General features: G+C 35.7%; 1 protein-coding gene across 1 annotated transcript in view; it reads left to right on the forward strand.

The window, feature by feature from the left end:
- ADGRV1 (adhesion G protein-coupled receptor V1) overlaps nt 1–12392 on the forward strand; it is a 677468-nt gene that overhangs the window by 125153 nt on the left and 539923 nt on the right. Inside the window, exons 25-28 of the mRNA XM_049867518.1 lie at nt 2333–2462; nt 5652–5732; nt 7143–7282; nt 9028–9637. Coding sequence (XP_049723475.1) covers nt 2333–2462; nt 5652–5732; nt 7143–7282; nt 9028–9637 — 961 coding nt within the window. The remainder of the gene's footprint in view (nt 1–2332; nt 2463–5651; nt 5733–7142; nt 7283–9027; nt 9638–12392) is intronic.

Genomic DNA, 12392 nt, shown 5'->3' on the forward strand with positions numbered 1-12392 from the left:
GCTGTCTTCCAAATTTCTTGGCATAGAAGAGTAAGCACCTGTAGCACTCACTACATCTGTTTGTCAAAACATCTCAATTGGTATTGTCAACTCCTGGAGCCTTGTTTTTCACCAGTGCCTTCAGTGCAGCTTAGACTTCTTTCTTCACTACCATCAGTTCTTGATCATATGCTACCTCTGGAAATGGTTGAAAGTCAATCAGTTCTTTTTTGTACAGTGACTCTGTGTATTCCATCCATCTTCTTTTGATGCTTCCTGTGTCATTCAATATTTTGCTGTTAGAATCCCTCAGTATTGTAACTCAAGGCTTGAATTTCTCTTCTGTTTTTTCAGCTTGAGAAATGCCTAGTGTGTTCTTCCCTTTTGGTTTTCTAACTCCAGGTCTTTGCATACTTCATTATGATACATTGTCTTCATGAGCCACCCTTTGAAATATTATGTTTAGCTCTTTTACTTCGTCATTTCTTCCATTCACTTCAGCTGCTCTACGTTTGAGAGCAAGTTTCAGAGTCTCTTCTGATATCCGTTTTGGTCTTTTCTTTCTTTCCTGTCTTTTTAATAACCTTTTACTTTCTTCATGTATGATGTCCTTGATGTCTTTCCATAACTCATCTGGTCTTTAGTCATTAGTGTTCAGTGTTTCAGATCTATTCTTAAGATGGTCTTAAATATAGGTGGGATAGATTCAAAGTCCTTTTTTGGCTGTTTTGGACTTGTTCTAATTTTCTTGTCCTTCAGCTCAAACTTGCATAAGAACAATTGATTGTCTGTTCCTGAGTTGGCCCTTGGCCTTTTCTGACTGATGATATTGTGCTTCTCCATGTCTGTTTCCATAGATGTAGTCGATTTAATTCCTGTGTATTCTATTTGGCAAGGTCCACATGTATATTCTCTGTTTATGTTGTTGGAAAGAAGGTATTTGCAATAAATAAGTGGTTGGTATTGCAAAATTCTATCATGGAATCTCCAATGTTGTTTCTATCACCAAAGCCATATTTTCCAACTACTGAGCCTCCTTGTTTGTTTCCAGCTTTCACATTCCAATCACTAGTGATTATCAATGCATCTTGACTGCATATTTGATCAGTTTCAGACTGTAGAAAATAAAAGAAACCAAACCTGCTGCCGTCGAGTTGATTCTGACTCACAGTGGCCCTATAGGACAAAGTAGACCTGCCTCATAGAGTTTCCAAGGAGTGCCTGATGGATTTGAACTGCCGACCTTTCAGTTAGCAGCCATAGCTCTTAACAACTACACCATCAGGGTTTCCTCAGACTGTAGAAGTTGGTACAAATCTTCAGTTTCTTCTTCTTTGTCATTAGTGGTTGTTGTGTAAATTTGATTTATAGTCAAATTAACTGGTCTTCCTTGTAGAGGTATAAATATTATCCTGTCACTGACAGCATTGTGCTTCAGGTTAGATCTTGAAATGTTCTTTTTGACAACGAATGCAATGCCATTCTTTTTCAATATGTCATGCCCTGCATAGTAGACTATATGATTGTCCAATTCCAAATGGCCAATACCAATGCATTTCACCTCACCGATGCCTAGGATATCAATCTTTATGCGTTCCCTTTCATTTTTGAGGACTTCCAGTTTCCTAGATTCATACTTTGTACATTCCACTTTCTGGTTATTAATGGATGTTTATAGCTGTTTCTTCTCATTTTGATTTGTGCCACTTCAATAACCTTAAAATTTATTCTCACAAATTAGAGGGGAATATTCTTATCTAAGCGATTACAGGAGAAAAGAGAACCTTAAAACTTTGATTTTGAATAACTCTCCATTTCTTGTTATATGTGAACTCTTCTGAAAGATGACCTATTTTATGAATTGGTATTCCAAGTTTAGTCAAGGAAAGGTTAATGTTAAAATGTCTGATTTTTATTATTGCTCGGAGAGATTCTCTGAATGAAAATAACATTACTATTATGCCCCGAATATTTAAATTTCTCAAAGCTGTATTTTAACATTTCTAAATATATTTGATTAGGAGAATCCCTTGCATCTCATTGAATTAATTCTTTAGGAATTTGTGGATGTAACTTATTAAGACTTTTCATTTGCCTTGACTAGTTTTTGTATGAGTAGGTACATAAGAAAAAGAAAAATCATCCCAATTTACTTGGTTGGAGAATATTTAGCATTTATATTGAATACCACTCATAAAAAAAAAAAACCATTAAATATTCTCAACTTTATTTTTCACTTGTGTTCCTCTGTTTGGGTATAGAACAATTGGGGGTATAGCAAATGTTCTTGTCTTGGTAATTTGTATACAGAATGATTATAATTTAATGGAAAAAAATTTTATTTGTATTTCAGAGTATTGCTAGTACCTTAGAATTTCAACCTGGAGAAAGATATAAATACATTTCTGTCAACATCACTGATAATTCTATCCCTGAACTGGAAAAGTCATTCAAAGTCGAGTTGTTAAACTCAGAGGAGAGAGGTAAGACTGGTGACTCAACATTTTCCAATATTTGCCTTCTCACTGGCTGTGATGACAGTAGATTCTATTAAGGAAGTAACGTTTTAATGATCTAACACTATCCTTTTTTTTTTTTAAATGAATTAATGACTAGTTTTTGGAGAGAGCAGCCTGAAGGTTAATAATTACTTAAAATTTATGGTGGACGCTTTCTCATTGATAATCCCTTTATAGGTAAAAAGAAAATGTCTGTCTCTCTACATATTTGTTTTGTCTTGGCTTTATATATTAATATTCAACTCATAATTTTATTTACATGTACTCTTGCTGTGAAGTTTGGTTAATTCTGAGTTAATAAAAAAAATACATCCATATATTTATTATATGGGCATCACTTTTGTGCTGTTTTGTTCCTTTTATTATCCATTTCTCTTTTCTTAAAGAAGATGTGCTTTTAGAATGGAATAGTAGAGTTGTACTGAGTGACCGAATTTTACTGTCATTCATAGTAGGTGCCCCTAAAGTTACCTGTCTCCTGTCTTCCTTTTTTCTAATTTTCACTTTAGAACTATCTCTAGATATAGCTCAAGCCTGTTGCTGTTGAGTCTATTCTGACTCATAGCGACCCTATAGGACAGAGTAGAACTGCCCCATAGGGTTTCCAAGCAGCAGCTTGTAGGTTTGACCTGTGACCTTTTGGTTTGCAGCTGAGCTCTTAACTACTGCTTCACCATCTTCAGGTTAAAAGCTGGTCCTGTAGATAATCTACTATAACTTGATTATCAGTAAATAGGTTCAAAATAGGTTCACAATGCCTTATCCTCAATGCTGATATTCAGACAAATGAATAGCAGAGGTTTTGGGATCCGAAGCTTATTTTGTGGCAAAAACTCGTCTGGATAGATGTGAGGCTGTTTATAATCTTCATTTACCCCATTTAGAGCCATTATTTTTATTTCTTTCTTTGCAGAAACATTCATATGTTTAGTTATGTGGTGCTACTGGGAGTGTTATATTACTCTTGTAAGTGCAAGAAATTGAGGGTCGGTATAATATTAACTGGAAACCCCGGTGGCATAGTGGTTAAGCGCTATGGCTGCTAACCAAAAGGTTGTCAGTTTAAATCTGCCAGGCTCTCCTTGGAAACTCTATGGGGCAGTTTTACTCTGTTCTATAGGGTCGCTATGAGTCGGAATCAGCTCGATGGCACTGGGTTTTATGCTGTTCACCAGAACAGACCCTTCTGTGACAAGACCTGCTATCGTTATTACAGAATGTCATTCTGATGAAAACAAAACAGAACAAAGAAACCTCATAGTACTAAATATGTCACCCAAACGGAGAGATTGGGTAGGACAGAAATATTGAAATTTTTTTTTAGGATAAGTGGGAATTTGAGCATTTCCCAAAATTTCTCTGCCATGTACTCAGTGCCCAGGTAAAACAAAGGAGACCTAGCCAGTATTTGGGAGCAGGCAAGTGAACTGCCACAGCTTGGCTGAATGCATGGAACAGTGAAAATATGTTGGATGACCTATTTGGCAGGTGTCATGTAAAAATACCAGCTTTACTTGTCTTCCAGAGACAAGTCCTCACATTTCCAAATCATATTTTCATGACAGGAATTTCATTTATATAAAGGTCACTATAAAATGTTTGAAAAGTTATCCTTTGTATCATTTGTAGCCAAACACTACAAAGAGATGTTAGTGATTATTATTTAGAATTAATTAATAAAGGAGCATCAAATAATCTTGTGTTCATAGTGGTATTTGTGATTTTATGTAAAACCTTTTCTCCAAATCTCTGGAATATACACTGTTATATGGTAATTTATACATGAGTACTAATCTGAAAAGCAATCTTATGGTTTCTTAGTAAGCAGCAGTAGCAGAGAATCTGAGTTTCCCTCCCATTAGTAGCAATCTGGACACTGGTCTTACTGTTGGAGTTCTCTGTAGTCATAGATAGGGACTGCCTAATAAATGTAATAGTGTATAGAGCTTAATTTTTTTGAGCACCAAGGGGACACACCTTCTCCTGCTTTGTTACGCTTTCCGTTAGCAAAAGTACACTGGTGTTGAACTTCACAGCCCTTTCTTGTGACTCCTGGATAATATGGCAGCAAACCATGTAACTGGATGGTACCTGGAATTCCATTTTGCTTTTTAAGTCTGTAAGATGATTTCAAGGTTCTTGGTAGCAATAAATCCTCATGTCTGTTATATCAGTCCTGTTGAGAGAAAAAAAGAATCACAGGGCAGATATTAAACTAGCATAATGTCAATCAAGGATGTTGGTAGAAGCATTTATGTAGGGCTATGACCTTGCTTCTCTTAGTCCTTGTCTTTTCTACTGCTGTCATTGCTGCTGTTAGTCTTTTCTATTTGCAAACATTTGATAAAATAACAATTGGGGTATAAAATATATTGGAGGTGAAGGTATAACCTTTTCCTCTTTATTATATTCCTGATCTGTTGCCAAGTTACTTTATATTTGTACGGTGCTATTTATTTTGCATTATTTTATTTGATCTTTACAACAGTTTTATAAAAGATGGCATCTTTTATAGGTGAGAAAACTGAGGTACCAAGAGGTGACTTACTGAAGGTTTTTCGGCTAGTGTATCTCATAGCCAGGGCTGAAATAGGGCATTTGAGACTGCTTATCTAGGGCTCGTCCCACAATGCCAGTGGTGAAAGGATGTGATCAAGTTTGAGGCTGATAAATACGGTGGAGATTTGAATGTGTGGATGGAAGGAAGTATTAGATGTGTTTCCCTAATTTTAAGTTAGTTGTTGTGAGTGGTAAGGTGACTGTTATAGGCATACAGGCCTATGTAAATTTATATATGTAAGTATATATATATATATATACACACACACACAAATATTTGAAATATTGAAAACTATTTACATTGTTGTAAGTAGTGAAAATTTAAAAATGTTATTAGTTAAATCAGCAGAAATGAGAAATCCCAATTAAATCTTACATGGAGTATTTCCTAAATCTGTAAATGAAGTTTTGGTAAATTGGTAACTTGTTACACTTTCATCGTTTAAAATAATCTATTTTCTATGGAAGGATGCATGTCATTGGGTGAATATTATTGCATTTCCTCCTTGCTTGTTATGTTTTAAGAACTCTGAATTTTCTCATTGTGTCATTGTGTTGTGTGTGGGTTGTGTCTTTGTGTGTCTCCTTATGAAGTGGCTGAACTCTTTAGGGTTGATGGCAGTGGTAGTGGTGATGGGGACATGGAATTCTTCCTTCCAACTATTCACAAACGTGGTAAGCAGCTGTCCCAAGCTCTTTAGTGTTAAAAGTTTTCATTTTAATTTCTTGCTTTAGAATCAATAATAATTACCATTTATTGACACATACCATATGTAGGTCCTTTACATATTTATCTCATTTAGCTATCACGGTAACTTTATGAAGTACTATTGGCTTCTTGTTGTAGTCACTTAGAAAGGGATCAAGTTACAGTCAAATCCCTGCCTGCCCCTGAAGCCCAGACCCTCCTCCTTTCAGGAGCCTAGTGCAGTTCCCTGATTCTAATTTGAATAGAAATGAAAAATTATTCACAGTCACACTTTGAAGTAAGATTGATTTAATTTTCCAGAATAGGTACAATTTGATTTTTAAGTACCATTTTGCTTGAATACTATTCATAAAAACAAATAGTGAAAAACATTTTACATAGCTTTGAGTACCCTAAAATGAGAAAAATAATACATGTGTATTTTAACCATAAATGCATCAAGCTTATTTTCTGTATGAAAAGGACCATGAGTTCTTACATGTAGTATTTAATCAAAACAAACAGGAAAAAAATTTAAGGAGAAAATAAATGGAGTGAACAAGTTGCCAGTTAATGGGTTGGGAATATTGGAAAGAAGAGGAATTTTGAAGTGGATTCATACACAAACATGATTCGGCTTTTTCCCCCAAATATTTTTCCATGTTAGGAGAGAATACTTAGAATACTTGTTTCTTGAGGCAGAATGCTAATGAACCTCAAATGTTTCTTTTCTCACAGCGTCAGGTTTTATATCTTAGTGTCAGAACTCATATTTTGTCCCTCCTCTCATTCCTGACTTCCATCAATGCCTCATGTAACTGTATTTAATTACTTTATTACTTTTGGAATTGTCTATTTTCTTATCTGCATGCGTCAATACAACTTAAACTTGAGCATGCTTCTCGTGAAAATTTTAGGTATTTCTTTAGATCCTGACATATTTTTAGTTACAGGATTGTATTGTTCACGGTCAGGAAAGGTAGATCTATAATGTCATAGTATAATGATAAAATAGGCCTAGAATTATAGAGAAGCTCCCGTTTCATAAAGAGAAGAGTCATATTTGGCTCACGTTCTTCTGAGGTCAGCAAAGGTCGTGGGAGACCTTCCTCATAGCGTCTGTGTGGAAGAATGTTCTCTTTCATAGAGAAGAAAAAGAAAAACAAGTTTTCCTTATTCACCAAATGCACTTGTATATCACATTAGTGCCAAAGTAGAGAGAGGTCATAAAAGCATGAATATGTGTGGCAACCTTTTGTGTCTGCCTTTCTTTCTAAAACAAATTAGAACTTAATGAATGGAATGATTCTTTTGAACAAGTTGTTCCCTGGCTTTTCCTTTGGTTTGTAAATTCCTGATTAACATTTTTTCGTATTTGTTGGGACTTGTTCATGCAGCCAGTCTAGGAGTGGCTTCCCAAATTCTAGTAACAATCGCGGCCTCTGACAATGCTCATGGTGTATTTGAATTTAGCCCGGAGTCACTATTTGTCAATGGAACTGAACCAGAGGATGGGTACAGCACTGTTATATTAAATGTGAGTACAATTTCCTCCTTCGTTTCAGGGCATTTTCTGTTCTTTTAAAGCTGTTTTATTGTATTATGAAAATGTATTCTTTTTTTTTCCTGTGTGGGTGGAATAGAGTAATCCTAATGGCACAGACGATGCACATTGATAATTAAATAGTGATTTGGTATTTGTTTTTGTTTTTAGTTTTGCGTATAGACTTATCTTATTGTTCTGAGGGTTCCTGACCCTTTAAGGAATGTAACGGAGCTGTACCACAAATCTGTTTTACATAGATTTTTGTATTAGTTTGTATAAAAACAAAAAACCAAACCCATTGCCATCAAGTCAATTCTGACTTATAGCGACCCTATAGGACAGAGTAGAACTGCCCCATAGAGTTTCCAAGAAGCACCTGGTGGATTTGAACTGCTGACCTTTTGGTTAGTGCCATAGCACTTAACCACTATGCCACCAAGGTTTCCTTAGTTTGCATAGGCTGTGGTAATAAACATTTCCAAAATCTCAGTGGCTAAATACAACAAAAATTTGTTTTTAATCATGGTGGATGTACAACTTAAGTTGACAAGGGGCTCTGATCATTATAATCACCTAGGGATCAAGGATCACAAAGGCTACACCTCAACAGGTGCTTGTGTGGATGTGGACAATTGCATAGTGGCTCTTATGGCTTCTTTTTGGAAGTAATCCGCATCACTTCCACTTACATCGCTTCCACTTACATCGTTTCCACTTACATCATTTCCACTTATATCGTTTCCACTTACTTGCATTAGCCAGAGCAAGTCTCACGATAGTGCCTGTGAGTGGAGAAGTGCAATCTTCTTTTTATCTCTTGGAAGGAATGAAAATCCAGAACATTTGTCAACAGCAATAATAGCAAGTCTTTCTGTGCATATTTACTCTGCTTTGTTTCAAGTGGGAATTAAGCAGGATTCTATTGCACTGGGGATTGTTAAATGAATCAGAGGTGCTAGAAACACACCCAGCTTTCTTATTTCCTACAACTAATGAAGAAAGGTCACTCAAAATATATCCTTTTAGTACTCTTTTGGTAGATTTTCAATAAACTATTATAGCATAAATGGAACAATTATAGAAAGGAGGACTCATCACTCAAGGGAAAAAAAAGAAGAATTAAGGGAAAGGACCAAGTGTTGTAAAATTCCTATGTCTAATTTTTTTTTTTGAGTTAACATTCATATTTTAAGTACGTGCAAAGATTACTTTTAATTGGGACTTATTTGGAGTGATTTTTAAGCTTTTCATTTTTAACAAACTATTGACAAATGCATTTCTTCCTTCTTAAATATACCTTGGGCCAAATATGTTTTTATGTGATTTTGTTTTTCATATTGTATTGGAGATAAAAGGAAATACGATTTTTAAAAAAATATTTTACAGCTAACATTTTAGGAAAATATCACTGATCTATTTCTTACAATGCAGTACATACCTTATTTTCAGGGAATGTAAAAATTTCCCTGAATATGCTTAAAAATAATACATTGTTAATTATATTTAATTTATTACTAATGTATATCAGGATTGCAGAAAAGATACAGCTGTATTTAGTTAGAATTTAAAAACGTTCAGTTTGTAATTTCAGTGATCACTTGTTAAATACTTTTAGTCTTGAGAAAAACTTATGTAAAATAAAATAAAAATTTAATGTTACTACCATATGTATTTAACCTCTAAGTCAGTTATCTTAATCCCTCTTTTACTATCTTTTAATATTAAATTTTTCATAGGTTATGAGAAGTCATGGAGCTCTATCTCAGGTGATTTTGCGGTGGAACATAGACTCTGATCCTGATGGCGATCTTGCCCTCACCTCTGGCAACATCACGTTTGAGATTGGGCAGAGGAGTGCCAACATCACAGTGGAAATATTGCCAGATGAAGATCCAGAACTGGATAAGGCATTCTCTGTGTCAATCCTCAATGTCTCCAGTGGCTCTTTAGGAGTTCACACCAATGCCACATTAACAGTTTTGGCTAGCGATGATCCTTATGGGGTATTCATTTTCTCCGAGAAAAATAGACCTATTGAGGTTGAGGAAGCAACCCAAAACATCACGTTGTCAATAATAAGGTTGAAAGGTCTCATGGGAAAAGTCATAGTTATGTATGCAACAATGGATGATATGGAAAAAACACTTTATTTTCCACCTAATTTAGCTAAAGCAACTCAAGGAAGAGACTATATACCAGCTTCTGGATTTGTTATTTTTAGAGCTAACCAGAGTGAGGCAACAATAACTATTTCCATTTTGGATGATGATGAACCAGAAAGATCAGAATCTGTGTTTATTGAACTGCTTAACTCCACTTTAGTAGAGAAAGTACAGAATCGCCCAAGTAAGTATACATTAGTTTGTTAATATTATTATTAGAGATAAGAATACTAAGACAATAAACTTAGAATTGAACATAGAAAATTCTATAAAAATAATACAGCAATTGATAATTTTAAAAGCATCGTCTTCCAAACCTGTGTCTGTAACACAGCCATAAGCAGGGCACCTCTTAGAAATCATGTTTTAAAAAAGTCAGTTAAGTTCTAAATTTTAGAAGCTTCTGTTTAATCCATGTATAACTGATCTCTAGTACTATTGGATTCAAACTGTATGGACTCAGACATACCAATGATCCTGAAGATGGTGCAGGAATAGGAAACATTTCATTCTGTTATGCGTGAGGTTGTCATGAGTCAGAGTCAACTCAGTGGCAGCTAACAACAGCAACAAGAACAGTAGGATTGTGCTATATATTGTAGCTTCCAAAACATTTAAAAATCTATCTGGAGATCCCAAGGATAATCCTGTTAGCAGGACCCTGAAACTTCCTCTCTTTGATCCATTTCTGGAAGGTTCCCTAATCAATGGAGGCTCTGTATATTGGCAAGGAATACTTTAATTTCAATTTTAGGATAATATGTATATGAAACATATAAAGCCTTTTATTGAAACTGGAATTATATAACCCAAAATGTGAGATCCTAAAATCTGCATATTGGTTATATTCTGCCGTATAGATTAAGGTTTCTTACAAGTAAGTTTCTTGACCTTGTAACACTGGCATGAATATACTGTATAGGGTGAGCAGCATTCTTGCCTGCAGTGTAAGTAATCATAGTCCAAGGTTACAGAAGGAACTTTACTTCATATGGCAATTGCTGACATTTAATCTCCAGATCACAATCAAGGTTAAAAATTCTCGCATAACACTAACTTTCCCCCCCTTTTTAAAAGGAACCTTGGTGGCATAGTGGCTAAGAGCCCAGCTGCTAACCAGAAGGTCTGGAGTTCAAATCCACCAGCCACTCCTTGTAAACCCAATGGGGCAGCTCCCCCCTGTCCTGTAGGGCTGCTATGAGTTGGAATCGACTCAACAGCAACGGGTTTGGTTTTTATGAATTGTAATAGCAAAGAAATGAAAATAAGACATAATTAGTCTCATTAAATAAGAATTATAAAATACACCCTGATTCTCAGGGAACTCACAGTTTATTGAGTAAGATAAAAATAAAACCGGGAGGGAGTACAGCATATTATAATTGCGAGGGGCTGTGGGTACTGATGTTAGATAATTTGTGTTCCGGTGTATGGTAATACACATTGGACGTAATTTTTTTAAGCCTCAGTTTCATTATCTATAATATAGAAATATTATAGGAAGTAAGTCAGACAATATTCTAAAAATTAATACAGTGTCTTGCACACGGTAAGCATTCAATAAATCTGAGCAAGGTTATTATAATAAAGTGCTACATGTAGAGAACCTATGTGCTATGGGATGGGAGAAATAATCAGCGTGTATTTTATGCTTATTATGTTTCTGGAGACATGCAGCATACCTGGGGCAATTTAGGATAAGCATAAGCTATGAAAGGAAACCCTGGTGGCATAGTGGTTAAGTGCTATGGCTGCTAACAAAGAGGTCGGCAGTTCGAATCTGCCAGCTGCTTCTTGGAAACTATCAGGCAGTTCTGCTCTGTCCTATAGGGTAACTATGAGTCAGAATTGACTCAGTGGCAGTGGGTTTGGGTTTGAGTTTGGGATGATGTGAAATGGAGCCCTAGTGGCACAGTGGTCAAGAGCTCAGCTGTCAGCCACAAGGCTGGTAGTTCGAATCCATCAGCTGCTCCTTGGAAGCCCTGTGGGGCAATTCTACTCTGTCCTGTAGGGTTGCTATGAGGCAAAATCGACTTGATGGCAATGGGTATGATGTGAAATAATTAAAGGAGAATTATGTGCAAATTTGTGTGACATTTACTCAAATTGTAATTGACAAAATCAGTGTAGGGGCTGGTAATCCTTTGCTCTTCCTCATGAGTAAGGAGAACACTGTGAGAAGACTGGCAGTCAACACCTGGGTGAGAGCAAAGGGCAGGATGAACGGTCAGTAATAACTGAAGGTGTTACTCCTGGTTTGATGAGGAATTATAGGTAAGGAGCAAGAGAGTAGGCAACATTTACAGGATGCCTCTTGACAGTGTCCACCATGTACTAGTATAAGACATTAGGTAACTTTGTCAACTTCTTGTGCCTTGGTGTCCTCATCTGTAAAATAGAGACAACGTTACCTGCATACAGAGATGATGTGAGAATTAAATGACTTAATGCACAAAGCACTTAGAACAATGCCTGGCAAATAGTCCACAGTCAGAAAATGTCACCTGCCGCTCCAGCTGTGTTGCCACATGCTTTTCTAATTTAGTTGGACTTCATTATTTTGATTTATCATTTATGATTTTAACTATGATATCACTTAGTATAGTTTGGGAGTATGCCATTGACATTAAATGCTATCATTCCTGGTTTTTAGGCTAAATGGTCTGAAAATGTTAAATTTTAGTAATCATGTACTTCCAAATAACAAGTTATTAGAGGATATTCTAAATATGAACTCAAAATTATTTACCTCTAATAAGGGTTTGTTTATGCTTCATTTGTGTTAAAGGGTCACCTTTTATGTTGATTCGTCAAGGGTGCTGGTTGGAATTGAACCTAGAAAATAAATTAGGAAGAGTTTTGAAGGACCCTAAATGCCTTCAAAACCAGCTTCGCTCTCTTTGAAGTCAGTGGAGAGTAAAAGAGAGCTTTGAAATTTT

Source organism: Elephas maximus, chromosome 2 (assembly GCF_024166365.1).
Source record: "Elephas maximus indicus isolate mEleMax1 chromosome 2, mEleMax1 primary haplotype, whole genome shotgun sequence".
Taxonomy (NCBI): Eukaryota; Metazoa; Chordata; class Mammalia; order Proboscidea; family Elephantidae; genus Elephas; species Elephas maximus.